Source organism: Musca autumnalis, unplaced genomic scaffold (genome assembly GCF_047663935.1).
Source record: "Musca autumnalis isolate F117 unplaced genomic scaffold, ASM4766393v1 scaffold_2, whole genome shotgun sequence".
Taxonomy (NCBI): Eukaryota; Metazoa; Arthropoda; class Insecta; order Diptera; family Muscidae; genus Musca; species Musca autumnalis.
Window position 1 is genome coordinate 137,379,241 of NW_027411755.1, and position 20,647 is coordinate 137,399,887.

At 36.4% G+C, this 20,647-nt stretch overlaps 1 protein-coding gene and 3 long non-coding RNA genes across 4 annotated transcripts; 2 read left to right on the forward strand and 2 right to left on the reverse strand.

The window, feature by feature from the left end:
* Positions 1-800: 800 nt before the first annotated feature.
* LOC141394662 (uncharacterized) lies at positions 801-2,234 on the reverse strand. The gene is made up of 2 exons (XR_012410470.1): positions 1,859-2,234; positions 801-1,790 (listed from the first exon to the last, which is right to left on the reverse strand). It is a non-coding gene; the product is annotated as an uncharacterized lncRNA (long non-coding RNA).
* LOC141394660 (uncharacterized) lies at positions 2,215-12,918 on the forward strand. The gene is made up of 6 exons (XR_012410468.1): positions 2,215-2,337; positions 2,853-3,131; positions 3,190-3,234; positions 3,310-3,471; positions 3,538-3,682; positions 12,431-12,918. It is a non-coding gene; the product is annotated as an uncharacterized lncRNA (long non-coding RNA).
* Positions 11,804-13,401, reverse strand: LOC141394661 (uncharacterized). The gene is made up of 2 exons (XR_012410469.1): positions 12,862-13,401; positions 11,804-12,793 (listed from the first exon to the last, which is right to left on the reverse strand). It is a non-coding gene; the product is annotated as an uncharacterized lncRNA (long non-coding RNA).
* A 2,062-nt stretch (positions 13,402-15,463) lies between these two features.
* LOC141394663 (uncharacterized) lies at positions 15,464-20,431 on the forward strand. Its single transcript, XM_073969428.1, has 2 exons — positions 15,464-15,823; positions 17,945-20,431. Exons 1-2 carry the CDS (start codon positions 15,668-15,670, stop codon positions 19,985-19,987), a joined length of 2,199 nt encoding a protein of 732 aa, XP_073825529.1. The 5' UTR covers positions 15,464-15,667; the 3' UTR covers positions 19,988-20,431.
* Positions 20,432-20,647: the final 216 nt, after the last annotated feature.

Below are 20,647 nucleotides of genomic sequence, written 5' to 3' on the forward strand. Positions count from 1 at the left end.
ACATTTTCAATTTTTATGGTTCCACATCATTCCACTAAATGCATAAATTCTCGCAGAAAGTAGAATTCTTGAAGAAAAGTTTGGTGTCGCTGGAAATTCATAGAAAAAGGAGAAGCTGTTTCAATGTTTTGTTTTAGAAATCAAAGACGCACATGTTTATTAGGGCTTTATTTTTTTAAATTTTAACAAAATACCTCACATATTAACAAACGTTGTATCGCCTCTACAAGCGGTGATTTACTGCGCGGCTTATCGTTTGAACTTGGAGGAGGTTACATATCATTGATATGAAGAAGTCTTTCTGGGAAATGTTTTTTTCCGAATGATATATTTTTCTCAAAAAATATATGTCCCTAATGTACATCGAAATAGAAATGAATGTATAAAATGTCATATGAAATTTGACACTAACACTACAACCCAGTTCAGTCAGCTGGGTATTGCTGCTACCTTTTCTTGTTCTACCATGCCTTGTTACGACTCCCTGTTAGGCGGCGCTAGAGGGGACCTTCCGGCTGCTAGCGGTCTCGGGTCTACGGTCCTCAACCCGTCCACATCTCTAGCCCACAGGGCGAACACGAATTTGAACTCTAAGTTTCCACAAAACACTACAATCACACACACAAATAATCTGCCTCGATAAGGAAGCCATGATGGACTACTCCCACATTCTGCCCTCCCTTCCATGGTTTCCAAATGTCCACAACAAATACATTTTATTGGAAACCCCACGAACACACACACTCACCTCATCACCTGTTGGGATTACCCCTGTTCAAACACAATTAAAACATATTAAATATTCAATCACATTCAATACATATTACATTTATTTTTATATAAAAAGACTTAAATTTAAATGAGTTTGATATTCCGTGAGTCCTCTTTGATTTTAATGAATTTCTAATACCAGCAAACAAAAGAAATTTAAGAAATTAAAAATGACTATCTTCGTGTCCCGCCAAGAACCCTAGAGATATTAGTTTACGCTTTTCTAGCTTTTTCCTATTATATTTAATAACCTATTATAAATGAGCTCACTGATAATGGTTTATTGGGCTAATATCCGGCCTCTACAACACTCTGTACAAAAATGTCTCTAGTATTCCCTTGGACACTATATAAAAAGTCTTATTTAAATTAAGCTTGGCATTAAAAACCCTCACAATATTTAAGATTCAAAACATAAAACGCACACATAGACAACACAACATTAACTTAAGCTAGTTGAATTTGTTTTTTTGTAGTTATTTCATAGTTATAAGAAATGCAACACGCTCCAAGGCTTAAATGCTCAGATCCGTGTTGCTAAAAGATTTATGTCAATTTTAATTTGTAATATTTGTTGATTTTTCTTTTTTTTTAGATTTTTATAAATTTAGTAAATTTTTACTTATGATTTCTCGTTTTTCTTTGTATTTTTACAGATAACCGCCTTGATACATTGAGTTGTTGGAATATACAGGTTACCTTACTTTTTGTTGTATCTTTCAGTGGCCAAATTGATGGAAACCTTCAACTCCCCAATAGCAAATTTGTAGCTGTTTGGAAACCACCGCAAAGATGTTTGGCTTCACTCACAAAGCACAAAAAGGATGAGAATCACTGTTGTTTTCTATGGGGTAAACGGCAACACACCAACAACCACACAAATTGCTCGTTTTTTAAATTTGCTTTGGCACCACCCAGCCTTCTTTCTAATGTAGACGCTTTTGTGTAGAATAAAAAGATCACTGGCCCCCACTTCGGAGTACCGGAGGCCAGTAACATGGACTATTTCCTTGGGGAACCTACCAACAAAAAAGAATGGTCTCTTTTAACCACTTCTAACATCATCCATCATATATTATTAACTCACTTTAATTTTAATTCCACCCGCTATTAATGAAATAAACACTCCACAATAAAAACGTTACACAGATCTTTGATTTTCTCTGTTGTTAATTATTTTAGAAACTGCTGAGAAGGTAAACTTATACCGTGACGGTTATCCGTAGACTAAGAACATAATTTTTCCGCTTTCCCTATTTATAACTTCGACATTTTCCACCATTTTCATAAAATTTCCAATATTAAATATGAAAATTTGTTTAATGGCGTACGGCACACTAAATGGCTGAACATTTTCAGTGTTGATTAAAATGTATGTAACATACCACCGAATGCAACTCTAAATTTTTCTGCCGATGGCAATGCCATTGCTTCTTCTGCTCATTCAGTTTCGGGTTTCACATGTAGCGCGAGCGCATCAAATTATTTTAATTTTACTAATAAATTAAAATTACTTTTGCCGGTCCCCCTTCGCATTTTTTCGCAAAAAAAATGGTTTTTGTGTCGGTGAGTAAATATTAATTTTCCATTTGCAATGGTTAAGGATTAAATAAAATAGCGCCGCCTACACGGTCTAGAAAAAAACCCACCCACGCAACAAAACTTCGACCATTGATGAGTCCAGTTTGCAAGGGTCGATGTGCGTGTGGTGTTCTTTTCCCAACGTGGGGAACTCCCACACCCTGGAGTCTCCTGCCGGGCTAACTCTTTTCCCGATTGGTAAGTTTTTCCATGACCATGTGGTTTTTTAGAACCAACGGTACCCCCAAAGCCGCCCTTCATGTTATAGCAGTCTCTACCAACACATACAATACCGCCAAGCCTAACGACGTTGGCGTACGCCCAACCGACTGAAGAATTATCAATTGGTAAAATTTGTGAATGAAGTGTATTCAAGATTTTTGTAAGCTGTAATCGATACACTGCTACGACAAAATTCTTCACTTCATAATAACTATTTGAAAATTTTCTTCATATTAGTTACTTCAGAAAATTTAATGCTGTTTTTCCTCTTTTTACAGGTTCACCAACGATTATTGTGTCCCATTCATTTTACACACATACAAAAGCTGACTTGCAAGGCGACGTCGACGGATACTGCATTTCCTAAATGCCCACCTTCATACACATATCTGTATGGCGACGTCGGCGTATACTCATATACTCAACAAATCATCCACCTGTAGTTGTGTTATTTACGATATTGAAGTGTGCTATCAATTGCCGTGAATAGCCACGATATCAGAAAGAAGAAGACTGTTTACATTTGTAAACCCATGGAAAATTTCCGGAATTCACTGGTAATTTTGATTTTTTTCTTTTAATACAATTTTATTAATGTTTCTTCATCTTTTGCAGATTTTCCCACCCTCTATGGTGCATGTTATGTTATTATGGAAAGAGGTAAGTATCTCGTTATAAAATTTCCTTTGAAACACCTAGGGGAAACTTTATTTCTAATTTAATTAATTTTTTTAGGAACATGCTCAATAATACAAACCACGGTTGGCGGCCTGAAGGCATTACTTGCAGTTGTTAAAACGCATTGTTTTTTTCCGCCTGACCATGGAAAACTTTCCGAATCAATTTGGCCTCACTTACTGGCCACTTGACATACTCCAAATATTGTTATACCGGAGTGTAAACTTTGCCCATATTATGACCTTTTATAATTAATAAACTGATCTTTTCCTTTCTCTTTTTTAGGCACCTGATGTATTCCAGTGGCATAGACCGGTGCATTATTTAACCCAAATCCCAGAGGGATGATGTGTGTACGTGTTTTCTTGGTCTGCTGTGTACCATATTCCCGAGGCCCATCTTGCTCAAAAGTGTTCATGGTTTTTAGGAGGTAAGTCCTAATCAGCTGTGTCCATTCAGTGGTAGTGTACCCAAGTGTTCCGTGTCATCTCTAACTAATGTTTTTATTCTGCACCATGAAATTGTGTTACATTTAAAATCAAGGCAAATTTATAGAAGGTATGTGCATGAATTACAACAATTAAAAAAAATTTACAAAAACAACATTGTTGTTATTGAAAATTAATTGTCAAAGAAAATATTGAATATTAGGGTCGTTCCAAAAAAATTTTTTTTTTTAGGAAACACATACATTTTGAAAATACCTTCTAAAATCGAACAAATTTGAATCAAAATGTAGATATAACGCATTCAGAACTCTCGTAGGTAATTTTTATAACACGTTTACGATGAAAATAAGTATTTTATGTTAGCAAATTTCGAAGTTTCAAATTTTATGAGTAGACCCTATTACATTTTGAAAACTAAATTTACCAAAAAAAAAAATTAAGAATACAGCTGGTTGTCACTTCTACCTTTAATAAATATGCCTTGTTAAAAATGATACAAATTTGCAATTCTTTTAATAAGGGACATACCGGGGTAGTTTTGGAAATTTTTGAAAGTGAAACGTAATGAGGATTATAATGTTGTAAATGTGATTTAGGATCAGTGGCATATCGTGAAATGGGTGGACATAAGTGGAAAACATTTATGTGGGATAAATCCCAATAATGAACAAGCTGGTTTATGGCAACAATGTTCACATCCATGAACTTGTGTGTTGACCAACCACATGACTGAAAAGTGTTTCTAAATGTTTGTGGGCAATTTGTTTATCCACCACGAAATAAGAATTACATTTGAATGGTGATCTCAAAAGAACAAATTTAAATAGTTTGCCTCACCGGCATTATTATGTATATACGGGAATGGGATAGATTTGGTCTTATTTAAAATTATTAACCGTTGTGTATTTTATTATGGCTTTTTGCAACATTTTAGAGGGGAAATCTAAATGAAAAAGAAACACATTTTATTACCTGTGTCAATAATTTTGTTCAGCTGCGATCGACATTCCGTCAACCACAAAATATAAAAATAATTCATTCCGCATCATTTTTGGCTACGGCCTGTTTAGTTACCAAAATAACATCGGTCAATGTGTTACCGAAGTAAAATTTATGTTGATGATTAGAAAATATGGATGGCTTGGAATATTCGATGTTAGCACAAAGGCTGTTTTAATTTCCAATCAATTATATAGATTTTTTTGGATTGTTGCTGTGAATCACATGAGATTCTGACGACGTAGCGACATTTCGTATTGACATATTAAAGATTAACATTACGTTTTGTGATTTCGTGGAAGAATTTTATTACTCTGAATATTGAATCTGTATGAGTGATGTAATTCCATCAAATGATGTAGTGAAGTTGACCTCTGGCCAATTGTATCTAAACGGTTTTAGGAAGAAAAAAAAATTAATCAATGGGTATATATATCACTGGTATTGTTCACCATAGGACAGTAAGAGTATAATAGACGTCGGTTTAGACATATGTTCCTCATTCACGGGGATATTTGTCCTGTATTGGTAGGTATTTATAAGGTAGGTATTTACAAAATACTAATTTTGGATACTAGCTTTAATCAGTCTTCAGGTAAAAAAAAAACATCTTAGGGACATACTGCAAGACCAAACCTTTTTCTCTGATTTAATAAGTTTAGTGTGCCTAGTATCAATTTGCCAAACCAACCTAAATTGGTATGGATAGATATGGTTATATCAAGTATGCTATTAACGTGTACCATGCCAAACAAAAATAATGTTTGAGCATTAGTTATGATCCGAATTGTCTTAGTGTTCTTGATATTGTAGAATATCTGGGGATTCTTGAAAATCTTGCCCAATGGGAAATTTTTTTTTTTTTTTTTTTTTGGAGGATTATAAAATGGACGTACATCACGACTTGCTGGATTTATCATTATTATTGGTATTAGTTGGAACTGTTAGGTAATTGGACTCTAACTTTTGCACCGGCCACATTGGTCTCCCTCAGTACGCTCGGCACCGGTTCCATCACGCTACATATGTTGGAGCCATTTATGTGGTTTGGTTCAGCTACACGGCCTTTGCTGTAGCCTTGTTAGAAATCTCAATTACCTACAAATGCTCCAACTTTGCCTTTATAAGATAACCTCACAGTGTGGTGTCACATTTTTAAATCTTTCACATGGCAAGTGCCTATTGGCTTTCCTTGCATGTCTTCGACTTCATAAATATTATTACCAATGGGTCTTACTATTCTGCATTTCGTATACTTTCTACAAAATTTGGCGTTGATATTTTTCCCAAAATCACTAAGGACGTGGTTCCGTTTATATGCCTCTTGCCCTGGTAGAAACTTTACAGTCCGCGCGCGCTGGTTATACCGTTTCGCGCTTCTCTCATACGCTTCGTGCAAGTTTTTTGCAATTTTTTCTCGGATAATCTCCAACTTTTCCTTTCGGTTTAATTCAGTAATCTTATGATCACATAAGGATTTCAATTGCCTCGCCAATTTATAATCGCTCCCATTCGTATACATTTCGTATCCGAAAAGGGCAAAAAAAGGTGTTACGCCCGTGGCTGTATGCACGGACGACCTCAACGCGCACTCAATTTCGGATAAGTATACGTCCCATTCCCTATGATCATCCTCCAAGTAGGAACGAATTGCGGCTAAAACCGACTGGTTCACCCTTTCCGATGCATTTGATTGTGGCGAATAGGGTGCCGTTTGCAAATGGTTGATTTTGTGTAGCTCTACCATGTCTTTGAAACCTTTCGACGTGAACTGGGAGCCATTATCTGTGTGTATGGTTTCCGGGACTCCAAATTTTCGGAAGATCTCCTCAACTAGGAATTGTATGACATTTGTTGTGGTAGCTTCTCTCATAGCCTTGAGAAAAACAAATTTTGAAAAGTGGTCAACCACTATAAAAATGTAGGTATTACCGTTTTTAGATCTTGGATATTTTCCTAAAAAGTCCATATAGAGTTTTTGGAACGGACGTTCCGTCACAACCTCGTTCCCTATTGTTGGTTGAGTATTTCGATTTATGGGCTTAGTCTCCTTACACGTTTTACAATTGTTCACATATTGTTTGACCTGTAATGCCATTTTTGGCCAATAGTAAAACCTTTTCAAACGGTGAAGAGTTTTGGCAATGCCTCCGTGGGCTGCTGTTACCTCATTATGAGCTTTTTCAATTAACAAATATGTTAAGGATTCAGGGATCCACAATTTATACGGCATTTCTTCTTCCAACTCGGAATCTACATCACTTTTAGTGCGTTTGAATATAAGACCATTTTCAATTTTAATATCTGGCAGTTTTGCTTTATTCTTTTCGACATTTGCTAACAAGTCTTGATACTCTTGGCTTTCAAATTCAGTAGTTTCGAAATCAAAGAGATCATCCACTACCTGAAACTCTTCTACTACTTCGAGACGAGAGAGCATATCTGCTACTACATTGTCTCTGCCTTTTCTATGCTCTATATCAAAATTATAACCCTGTAGCATCAGAGACCAGCGCGCGAGTCGGCCACTTAAGTCCTTTACCCCCATTAGCCACTTTAAGCTGGCATGGTCCGTTATGACTGTAAACTTCATTAGCTCCACATAGGGTCTAAATCGTTTCACAGCCATAACGGCCGCCAAGCACTCCTTTTCAGTTACGCTATAGTTGCGTTGGCAACTATTTAGCTTTTGGGAGTAAAAGGCTATTGGGCACTCCTCGTCGCTTTCTCCCTTTTGAAAAAGGACAGCTCCAATACCATGCTCTGAAGCGTCACACTGGATAAAAAAGGGTTTTGTAAAATCAGGGTGTTTTAAAACAGGTGCTGTTGTTAATGCCACTTTCAAATTTTCAAAGGCTTCCTTCGCTTTTTCGGTCATTGAAAATTTTGGACCCTTTTTCAGTGTATCGGTCAGGGGGGCGGAAATGGTAGCAAAATTCTTAATGAATCGCCGATACCAACCGGCCGTCCCTAAAAAGCTACGGACATCCCTTGGGCTTTTTGGTACTTTCAAGTTTTTGATGGCTAGCACTTTCTCTGGGTCTGTTTTTAGAGCTCCTCCTCCTATAATGAACCCCAGGTACTTAAGTTCCTTAAAACAGAACATACTTTTTTTCAACCCTATCGTGAGATTTGCATGTTTCAAACAGTTTGCTACTTCCTTCAAAAGCTTCAAATGGGTCTCAAAATCTTCTGAAATTACTAAAAGATCATCCAAGTAAATAAATACATTGGATTTTAGTCGAGCCGGGATCACCTTATCCATAAGACGGCAGAGACGCTGTGCAGCGTTGCATAGACCAAACGGCATCATTCTGAACTGATAGAGTGGACGACCAGGCACTGTAAAAGCCGTGTATGGCCTTGACTCTTCGTCCAACTCTATCTGCCAGAATGCATGTTTTAAATCTACGCTACTGATGTATACCGTTTGGTCTATCCTGCTGAGAATGCCGTCTATATTCTGCAGTGGATAGGCGTCTTTTATGGTTACCGCATTCAATTTTCTTGCGTCCAGACAAAATCGATTTTTACCCGGTTTTCGAACAACTGTGGTCCTATTATTCCAGGCACTTTCGCTCTCTTCTATGACCTTTAGTTCAAGCATCCTGTCTACTTCTTCATATACTATGTCCTGAACAGCTGGAGAAATCGGGTAGTGTCTATCTTTTATGGGATTTGTACCTTCGACCAGTTTAATAGTATGTTTTTCCAAGGTTGTATGGCCTAAGCCCAATTTTTCAAAAGAAGGAAACGATTCCACAACATGCTGCAATTTTTCTCTTTGCTCGGGATCTAGAACATGCATTTCCTTTTTATAATCCGAGTCACCCTCAAACTTAGCTTGAATTTTCTCCATGTCTATTTCTTGCACTTCTAATATGTCCGGAGCTAATTTAAACGCCTTCCAAAAATCAATGCCAAGGTAAACAGGCTGTTCTAGATCAGGGCATAAATAGAATGATATTTCCTTTTCCAATTCCTTATACTTTACTTTGACCCTTAATTTGCCAAGAATCCTATGCAGTTGTCCAGAGGCTGTTCGGACGTTGGTATAATGTGATTCGGATCCGATATCTAACTCTTCTAGCAACTCTCTGCATCCTTTCCCTAATACAGAAACTGTTGCACCAGAATCCAGCAACCCTTTTAATTCTTTGCCTTTAATAACTATTGTTGCATAAGGTCGAGGATCAGAAGTCTCATTGTATCTCCGCACTGATTCTACTAACATTTTTCTGGCCCTTTTATTTTCTTTCCTCCTCTGTCTTAACTTCAGTATTCTTTCATATTTCTTTGGATTTTTGTATTTCTTTGGGGTTTTGAGGTCTTTAACTTTCTCCTTTTGAACTTCATTGTCCCTGGTAGTTAGATCAGTATCTGTTTCACCGAATATACTTTTCCTTACTATTTCATAGTTTGTTTTCCTAATCTCTAGTGGTAGGTAGTGACGTATGGAAGCGTAATTAGTGGTTGTTACTTTCGGTGTTGTGGATTTGACTGAGCGGGTGGGTTGGTTGAACACGACTTCCCCGCCGACGTCATGTTCTTTCGGGCGTTTTCCGAATTGCATTTTGGACATAAAGGAGCTACTGTTTTTGGTTGACCGCATCGGTAACAGAATAACGTCCTTTGTGTTGATACGCAATCCATAAAACGGTGCCCCGGTTTGCGGCAGTTCCAACAAACTATCCCAGTCGAAACTTCAGACACTTCGGGCACTCCCTCTAACTCTTGATAATCATAGTCGTATATTTCATTAGTGATTTCATGTACCCTAATGTTACGATTAGTTGGCGGAGGAATAGGTCTGATTTCGCGTTTGGAGCATGCCTTTTCTGCTCGAATGCACTCCATTCTTAACTGCTCCAAAGAATAAATCGCCATGGGATACACCATTCTAAAAATTTCACCCTTCAATTTACCCTTTACTATTTGAACTAGTTCTCCTTCACTTATGGGCTGAACTAATCTCGACCTCAAATTATTAATTGCTTGGAAAAAGATGTCAATATCCTCGCCCGGTTTGAGTTTTCGCTCTACCAATTCATTCATAATCTCATAATTGGACCTGGTATTGCAGTACCTGCGAAACAATGCATCTTTTAACGAAGGCCAATCTTTTACCACATTGGTTTTGATCTGAAGCCAGAACCATTCATAAGCTCCTCCAGTCAGTAATGATTGGAACTCCGCGAATATTTCCTCCCACGAAACTTTATACTGTTCTTTGAGGTACTCTAATCGGAAGACGAAGTCTTCAACACACATTCCAGATTGCCCACCATCGAATTTCAGTTTAAATTTCTCCACCTTACTCGGGCCGAGTGTATTTGACATCATGTTCGATTGTGGTCTTTCTGGGGGTCTATTTGAATCAATTGTTGGTGGTGGTGTGTTGAAATTAAATGGAACACCTGCTTGTGGAAATTGTGGTTGATTCCTTGCCATGCTTAGATTCTTCACCATATCACCTAACTTCCCTATCGCATCGTAAACCCTTTTCATTTCATCCCCAATGCACTCCTGTACCAATGGTCTAAGATTTAGTGAGGCGTTGGCGATACTTTCGTCTACCATTTGTCTTATATTTTGGTTTCCATTAGATGTCGTAGGATCATTGCTCGCCTGGTTTGAAGCTATCTGATTTGAGTTCAATAAAGGGATATTGTTTGTGCAGTTTTGACCTAATTGATTTCCGTTCATCATCGGGTTAATATTGGAATTATGGTTTGAATTCGAGTTGATTGTTTGGGACATGTCAACTATGGACGCGTCCATACCTACAGGTGGATTCACCATCCTACCCTTTTTGTTATTTTTTCTGTATTTTGGGATTGCTTGTACAAAAATCCTACTCGCATCAAAGGAGGCTGTACGATTTCTCTTACTCCTACGAACCGTTTCGAAGGTATGCTCTTCGGTCATTCGCAACAACGCTATGTATCACTCAATACGGTATGATTATAAAGTCAAACAACGCTATAAACGAAATCAAATAGCAAGAACCAAGTAAAAATAAAAATTATAAATCAATAAAAAAGAAGTCAAGAATTTAAAAATGTAAAAAAAAAATAAAAAGTAAAAAAAAATAATAAGTAGTAAAAAAATAATAAAATATGGTATAAATAGTACGCAAACAAAACAGATTTTTTTTTTTTATTAAACAATTAACACAATATAGGGGTTTTCCTTCAGGTGGGTTTTCTTGAGGTGTGTGTTTTTCTTCGGTTTAATTTTTAATAAAAATGTCCTTTCGGTCATCAAGGCAGACTAACATATATGACATCACAAAGCAAAAGTGTAATAATTCCTGTTTTCGAGTTTGTTTCTGTGGCTATTTTCCTCTCAAATGAGACGAAAACGCTCTCACAAATAGGATTGACAACTAACACCTGATTCTCGTGTTCCAGGTGACTATTGCACCATCCCTTGTCTCGAAATTATCACTATTTACTCTACATTTACAAAACACAAAAAAAAGACAGGTCTTTCACAATACAAACATTGTTACACATAAGACGAACAAGCTATTGCACTGACCTATATATAATGGAAGTAATATCCTAAATATCCTATATACCTAAAACTAATATTGCACTTGAAATGTTTTCTACAGAAAACACGAATCAATATCGTCCAGGTTGATGGATATCGCGATATTACTTATAACTATTAAATTCCCTATGGTCTATTGTTTCAGTGACTAGATGGTATTGCACTTTTTTATTCTATTGTTCATTTTTTGAACTTATTTTTTCGTTTGGGCGCCATCTGTTACGACTCCCTGTTAGGCGGCGCTAGAGGGGACCTTCCGGCTGCTAGCGGTCTCGGGTCTACGGTCCTCAACCCGTCCACATCTCTAGCCCACAGGGCGAACACGAATTTGAACTCTAAGTTTCCACAAAACACTACAATCACACACACAAATAATCTGCCTCGATAAGGAAGCCATGATGGACTACTCCCACATTCTGCCCTCCCTTCCATGGTTTCCAAATGTCCACAACAAATACATTTTATTGGAAACCCCACGAACACACACACTCACCTCATCACCTGTTGGGATTACCCCTGTTCAAACACAATTAAAACATATTAAATATTCAATCACATTCAATACATATTACATTTATTTTTATATAAAAAGACTTAAATTTAAATGAGTTTGATATTCCGTGAGTCCTCTTTGATTTTAATGAATTTCTAATACCAGCAAACAAAAGAAATTTAAGAAATTAAAAATGACTATCTTCGTGTCCCGCCAAGAACCCTAGAGATATTAGTTTACGCTTTTCTAGCTTTTTCCTATTATATTTAATAACCTATTATAAATGAGCTCACTGATAATGGTTTATTGGGCTAATATCCGGCCTCTACAACACTCTGTACAAAAATGTCTCTAGTATTCCCTTGGACACTATATAAAAAGTCTTATTTAAATTAAGCTTGGCATTAAAAACCCTCACAATATTTAAGATTCAAAACATAAAACGCACACATAGACAACACAACATTAACTTAAGCTAGTTGAATTTGTTTTTTTGTAGTTATTTCATAGTTATAAGAAATGCAACACGCTCCAAGGCTTAAATGCTCAGATCCGTGTTGCTAAAAGATTTATGTCAATTTTAATTTGTAATATTTGTTGATTTTTCTTTTTTTTTAGATTTTTATAAATTTAGTAAATTTTTACTTATGATTTCTCGTTTTTCTTTGTATTTTTACAGATAACCGCCTTGATACATTGAGTTGTTGGAATATACAGGTTACCTTACTTTTTGTTGTATCTTTCAGTGGCCAAATTGATGGAAACCTTCAACTCCCCAATAGCAAATTTGTAGCTGTTTGGAAACCACCGCAAAGATGTTTGGCTTCACTCACAAAGCACAAAAAGGATGAGAATCACTGTTGTTTTCTATGGGGTAAACGGCAACACACCAACAACCACACAAATTGCTCGTTTTTTAAATTTGCTTTGGCACCACCCAGCCTTCTTTCTAATGTAGACGCTTTTGTGTAGAATAAAAAGATCACTGGCCCCCACTTCGGAGTACCGGAGGCCAGTAACATGGACTATTTCCTTGGGGAACCTACCAACAAAAAAGAATGGTCTCTTTTAACCACTTCTAACATCATCCATCATATATTATTAACTCACTTTAATTTTAATTCCACCCGCTATTAATGAAATAAACACTCCACAATAAAAACGTTACACAGATCTTTGATTTTCTCTGTTGTTAATTATTTTAGAAACTGCTGAGAAGGTAAACTTATACCGTGACGGTTATCCGTAGACTAAGAACATAATTTTTCCGCTTTCCCTATTTATAACTTCGACATTTTCCACCATTTTCATAAAATTTCCAATATTAAATATGAAAATTTGTTTAATGGCGTACGGCACACTAAATGGCTGAACATTTTCAGTGTTGATTAAAATGTATGTAACATACCACCGAATGCAACTCTAAATTTTTCTGCCGATGGCAATGCCATTGCTTCTTCTGCTCATTCAGTTTCGGGTTTCACATGTAGCGCGAGCGCATCAAATTATTTTAATTTTACTAATAAATTAAAATTACTTTTGCCGGTCCCCCTTCGCATTTTTTCGCAAAAAAAATGGTTTTTGTGTCGGTGAGTAAATATTAATTTTCCATTTGCAATGGTTAAGGATTAAATAAAATAGCGCCGCCTACACGGTCTAGAAAAAAACCCACCCACGCAACAGCCTTTGGGGGTGGATTCTTGTTCTATGAAATTTTGAAATTAAAAATATTTACCTTATAAAATTTTTCATTTGACATTTTTTTCCTTTTTAAAACTTTTTATTTCAAATTTGAAATGAAAAATATTTTCTTTATATTTTTTCATTTGACGGTTTTCTCCTTTATTTGGGATGACGACTTTTAAGGCCTGCGTACATAAGCTGCTCTGCCTGATTGCCTTGCTTTCCTGCTTCATTTTTGACATAATAAAAATAAGAGAATAAAGAAGGCCGAGGAAATTTCGAACTGGGTTGCCCTTTTCTTTTTTATTCTTTTATCAGAAGTAAGCAAGGTAAGCAGGCAAGGCAGATTATGTACGCAGGCCTTTATTTTGTTTTTCAAAATAGTCAGGCTTAATCCTATAGTAGTTGTTTTAATATTTTATTAAAACAACCTTTATTTATTAGTGGGAAAAATTGGCGATGTTTACCAAGGAGTAAGGCAGGGAAGACTATAGTTTCAGATCTCGCCACAGATCTTCATCAGTTCCCTTCCTTCTTGTTTTTCAACAAGAAACTTTTTATACCCAAGTGTTAATTGCTCGCTCAAATAGTCCCGGTCCACACTAGAGTGAATTTCATTAAAAAATTTCATGAAATTAGGTGTTCATAGGTTGAATTCCCCACTACAGCAATTTCATAATTTTACTCTTCTATGGAACTCGATCTATAGACGCATAATTTCATGTCAAAATTTAAATGAAATTACTCTAGTGTGGCCCGGGACTTACCCAACCTTTACACATGCCAGTGACAGTTCAAAAAATTCAATACATACACAATATTTTACTACCACAATTACATTTTTTGAATTGTCGACTCCACTGGCACTAGATTTTTCATGCCAGCAAAATTTTGAGCTGGCTGCCAATGATATGTCGAAAATGAAAAAAGAGTTGCCGAGACTATTTTTTAATCCATGTACATTTTTGTTTCTTTTAAGAATGCAAAGATTTAATACATATTTCAAAAAGATTAGGAAACACAAATAATACGTCTTGGCAGCTGCAATATATTAGTGGTTAGTAAAGACATAATTTTGATTCTTTTCATGCAAATATAGGTTGATAAATAATTTCCCCTCTTGATTATACAATATTGAAAAGGCGGCAATACCAGATTCATTATGTTTATGACTGAAAACAATCTTTTTAAAACGAAATAAAATAAAAATAGTAAAATATGTTGTGAGTTGTGTTTTAAATCTGAAATATAATGCAATTTTGTGTGTTATATGCGGCTTAAAATAATATTGGAATTGAACTTGCACTGGCATGTGTAAACACACAAGAAAACTGCATGCCAGTCGAACACTTTTTCGGCATTTCGAGTATAATACATGTACTCAATTGGCACCAATTCACTGGCATGTGTAACGGAAGTGTTAGATACGTGCGCAAAGAAACATTCTGATCGAGAATTTCTTTCCCACTAATAAATAAAGGTTGTTTTAATAAAATATTAAAACAACTACTATGGGATTAAGCCTGACTATTTTGAAAAACAAAATAAAAGTCGTCATCCCAAATAAAAAACGCTAACCCTCCTAATTGTGAGACGGGCACCGTCGAAATGATAACTCCACATGCACAACTTCCAAAATTTTTGCTGGGTACATTCATACATGGCCTGTTCCCGTACTTTATAAAGTGGTAAAAGTCGTAAAAGTTGTAAAAGTCGTAAACGATTTTCATATAAATTTTGTGTACGGGAACGCAAAATGTGTAAAAGTGGTAAAAATTTGGTCTGTTCCTTTACTTCTGAAAATGGTAAAACCGGCAAAAGTAGTAAAAGTTGAAAACTGCTCCCATATGAATTGTATTGTGTCTGAAGTAAAGGAACGCTTTTCGAGTAAAAAGTTGTAAAACTTGAAGATTCTTGAACGTAAAGGAACAGGGCTATTGTAAAAACTTTTTAGTTCTGGAACAGAGCTACAGTTTTGGAAACCATTGATGTTTTCCATCTCTGAGTTCGATAACTAGATAATCGTTTTATGGAAAATCGATTTCATGCTTGCAACAAATATCGAAGTCTTTACCATCGCAATATCTGCAAATTTGTTGTTTGTTGTCGGTGTCTCGGTGTCATTATCTGTTCGTCTCTTCGTTTTGTGTGTCAATTAGTGAATTTATTGTGAAAATTAATTGTATATTTAGAAATTAACTCATAAAAGAACATTTATTTATCTTCAACTGCGATGTCATCGTGGGGTAATATATGCCGTGTTTGTGCTAGCCCCGCCGATTATGATATCTTTGATAAAATACCAGTGTATTTGCATGCAAATTCCAAGGACTTTTTGCACTGGCAAACTCCCATTTATGAGCTGATGCAAGATACAACTGGATTACGTGTAAGTTAGCCAATTGGAATGTGTAAGGGAGGAAATTAGTGCAGGGGGCATATCTTTCCTTTACCGACAGTATTCGAAAAAATATGAAATTCTATGCTGATTCCAAGGCTGTATAACTTTTGTTGGGGAAATGTATACATCCCGAGATATGGGACTCTGAAGTTCCGAAAATTCCCTTGTTGAAAGGCCTGCAACTTAGAGAAGATTTTTAATTTAAAAGAAAATGTTGTTCCCTTTCTCGAGATTGGCTCCTGTCCATAGGAGAAACTTTTAAATACACGGCCGAAGGCCGGCTATTAAAAGAAACTTACGATAAAAAAAAATGCGAACTGTCGGTACATATTGTACTTCCGTTGACTCGAATTAGGACCGGCTCCGATGGTACCCAAGGACAACCATCGTGTGGCAATCATTGACAATGCTGACCCCCATAGCAAAGTAAGTGGTTTGTGGCCAAGGATTGTCTCAGGAGTATAATTGTTTCAGAGGTAAAACAGGGAGACAGACAAAAAGATGACTTGCTTTTTGAACTATGTAAGGGTCTTGTGAACTCTGTAAGAAAGCAAAACTTACATCTGCTTCACTCTCTGACAAATCTACCAGAAAAGCATTGTCAGTATGGGCTGATAAAGAACTCAGTGGGAAGTCCGTTCTTTCAGAGGTATACAAATGGTACGCATCAAGTATGCCATGTTGCCGGTAGCAAAAACTCTTGACACCTTGATACGTCCGAAGGAGTCTTCCATAGGAGGTCGCCATAGGAAGCTTCTTTGAACTAGGTCTCCATAGAAGACTTCAGTAGATAAGGTTTCCGTAACAGGTTTCTGTAGATTAGAAGACTTCGGTAGATTCGAAGGCCTCTGAATAAATCTTCTATACAATCGAAGGCCTACTTAGGAGCCTTCTGTACATTAGAAGATCTCTATTGGAGGCATCTGTAGATTAGGATGTTCCCGTAGGATTCTGCAGATTGGAAGTTGTTCGTAGGAGGCTTTTACAGTTTAACACATTAGGAGGCTACTTTATATTAGACGGTCTGAGGCTTTTTTATATTAGACGGTCTCAATAGAAAATCTGTAGCAGGCATCTGAGGATTATGATGCTCCGTATGAAATTTCTATAGATTTGTAGGCCTCCGTAAGGGGCTTGTACTGTTTATATGTCCTTAGGAGGTTACTATATATTCGAAGGCCTCCGTAAGATGCTTTTATAGATTAGAAGGCGACCGTACTAGGAATCCTCTGTATATTAAAAGGTCTCCGAAGGAGGGTTTAGTAGACAAGGAGGCTTTCGTATGAGGCCTGTGTAGATTAAGAGGCCTCTGTACACGTCCGTAGGAGGCTTATATTTTTTGAAGGGCGTATTTCGGAGGCTTTAATATATTAAAAGGCCTCCATCGATGACTTCTGTAGATTGGAAGGTCTCGAATCAAGACTCTAGATAGGAGGCTACCGTAAATAAGATGATATTCCTATGGGGCTTCTATAAAATAGGCGCCTAATTCACAAAAATTAGTCACGAACTTATCAAATGAATACATGTCGGCTACTCGTCACCTATTAAATGTCACTCATACCGCAAACTCGTCGAGAACATAATCATTGAGAACATAGTCCAGTCCAGAACAAGTTGTAGATGACAAAAAATTAACTTGACCGAACTTCATTTTTCCCGCATTTACTTCCAAGTTTAATGAAAATGTTTCACATTCAAGAAGAAAAAGTAACATTAACAGTCTGATTCCCGCATTCCATGCGTAAATCAGTGTGACCAAAGATTTGGTGTGGATATTCCTTGCATGGAAAAATGAGTTAAAATTCATTAAATTTTAATTTAACCCTAACCAAAAAGATGGACATGTTTTTTTTTCTGGAAAGTTGGAATGCAGAATAGGTAGAAGTTAACCGCTATCAAACAAATTTCACACTTTCCACGTTCTTCCGCCTCTTCCATTCCATGTACGATATTACCCCATTCCAAAGTTTGCACGACTTTCACAAACTTTTTACGTACCTTTTGGAAAATCAAGGTTTTCAACCTATAAACGTTCCACGCAACGCCTAAACCTTTTTAATTTCTTCTTATATCTTTAAATGTGTATTTTTTATTTCTTCTCTGTAGATCACCCGCGAAGATGGACTGCCACAACACATTTGTGCCCTTTGTATATCGTACTTGAAGCACGCCTTCACATTTCGTGAAAAGGCAATCGAAATATGCCTCAATTTTATTGCTGTAAAGGAATACAAGGAAATTCTCAAAGGCAAAACGGAATTTGAGTATACAAAGGCAATAAATGATATAGTGGCGCCACGTCCTAATAAAAACTGCCTAAATGAGGAGAATGCAACAACAATCTCAGCGCCACCACCACCCACATCAGTGCAATCCAACAATAATACAAACGAGGAAGACAATACAACAACAAATTGTTTTTACAAAGATCAAAATAAGGTCAGTAAGAGACTGATAACAACTTCGACAACGGCTGACAACAGTAATATGGCTAGAGTACTAACAAACCAAACGAAAAGCTGCCTATTATATTTGATTCAACTTTATGAAAATCCCGATATGCTAGAACGTATATCAGGAGGAGTAGCAGGAGGTGGACAAATAGGATTTGGAGGACAGGGCCCTTCATCAAATAGGGCTAGACATAAAAAACACAATCTCATGAAATCGGCATCAGCTGATATGGCCGGCGGCAGCGGAGGTGGTTATGGTCGGAAACGACAAAACTATGAAGATGAATACCAACGCAATATGTCCAGTGATGAATATGATGAACCTGAGTCAAATGGAGACAGTGGCAATAACGATCCAACAGGCGGGAATCACAAAAATACAAACATTTTCTCCTATAAAGAGAAAATATTCGAAGAGGATGATATTATGGACTTGGAAGAATTAAAGGATTTAATTAGTGTAAACATTGAATCCACCTGCAAGGAGCACAAATGCAAATACTGTTCCAGACGTTTTATGTTTGAGGAGACCATTCAAGAACACTTGAAAACCTGTGTAGACTACAAATTAACCGAATTTTTTGAAGAAATTAAAAACTTGATGTACATCAAGCGTTGCAAAGAAATTTCTCCCCATGAATTTATTAGACGTATGATATTTTCAATACGCAAGACATGCGTATGGCTGAAGGAGAATTTAATAGATACCACCTTGCCAGATTTGTTGGAAAGTAAGGATGCTCCCAGCAACATTGGTGTGGTGACAGGGGAAACTGTGGATGTAACACAAAAGTCAAAAGATCAAAACAACAAAATGGATAATTTATTGTTTAATCTCGAAGCGAAAAATACTCAACCACTTGTTGTAAGACCCAATCCCATTAATGCCAGTAATAATATTTTACATGTGGTGGCCAATGCCACAAACAATAAAATTAACAATCACAAAGTAAATAAAACCGTTATAGCATCCTCATTTTTACAAGATGACTCAACACCACTTTTGACAAGCGGATCAGGGGTGGCAGCAACAATTGTCCGCCAAACTCCCATTAATATTAGTAATAATATTTTACATGAAATTGAAAGATCTGAAATGAAGCTGAAGAAGCCAATAGCCCGTTTGGCCACCACGACATTGAATAATGCCATGAAATCACCCATGGATATGATGGCAGCTAGTAACAACAGGACACAAAATAATCCTGAGCGTATGGCATTTTTGGAAAAATTGCAAAATGCTGCAAAAACCATAACACCTCCACCTGTTCCTCTTTCACATCACTCCCACTTGTTGATGGGTACTGGCAGTACTAGCCCCGTGATAGATAGTCTTCCTCTAATAGCTGTGCGGCAAGATCTTTTAGAGACAACAACTACGACGACAACTACAACAAGGACTCGCCGGTCTCATGTTTCTCCACTCTTGGAACTTTTACAAAATTCAACAAAAACTCCAACCATATCTGGTAATAGCAACAGCGGGACATTGGTAAATCCTTGTGCCCGTTGCCCTACATGTAATCTATTGTTTGAAACTTTAGATGCTCTCGAAATACACAATGCCCTACAGCACAATAACAAAGCAGATAACAATGTTCCTGCATCACTTTCCTCTGCCAATGACAACGACCTCGACAAAGAGGCTGAGCATAGACGCATTATTGCCCTATTCGAAAATGAAGATGAATTTTAAATGTTCTTGAAATCTTTAGCAAATTTGCCTTGTATTATCTGTCGCGTCAGTTTTATGATTTATGTTTGTATTTTTATTTGTTCTAAGACTGTAAATTTGTGTTTTGTTTTTGGTTATCCTAGCTAACCTATAACATTTAACTTTCAATATATATTTTTTGTGTTATTTTATTTATGTTTATTTTTTGTGTAATTTTAAAAATATTATCTTTATAAACGATTAGAGTATTCTTTATCCCTATCATGACCACTCATTCGTACGTAGCATATATACGTATTTATTATATTTGCAGTGATTTTATGCATTGACGAATTGACTTCAATATACAAAATAAATATTTGTTTCCTAAGACTGTAATAAGTGTTTGTAATAATAAAATACATACCGAAAACTATATTTAAACGAAATATATTCAATGTATATTAAATAAATTGAATTTAAAAACAATATTTTGTGTTTTAATACAATTTCTTTGTTTGGGGTAGTTGACAATTATGGTATGAGATATCAATATACAGCGGAATCCTATGCAAATGCATATATGGTTAGGATGGTCGTAGAGAAAATCTGATTAGATAGAAATTCGTTTTATCACAAAGTAAAACGAATTTTTGCATATCGTGCATATTTTGACATATTTTTACATATTTGCATAAAATG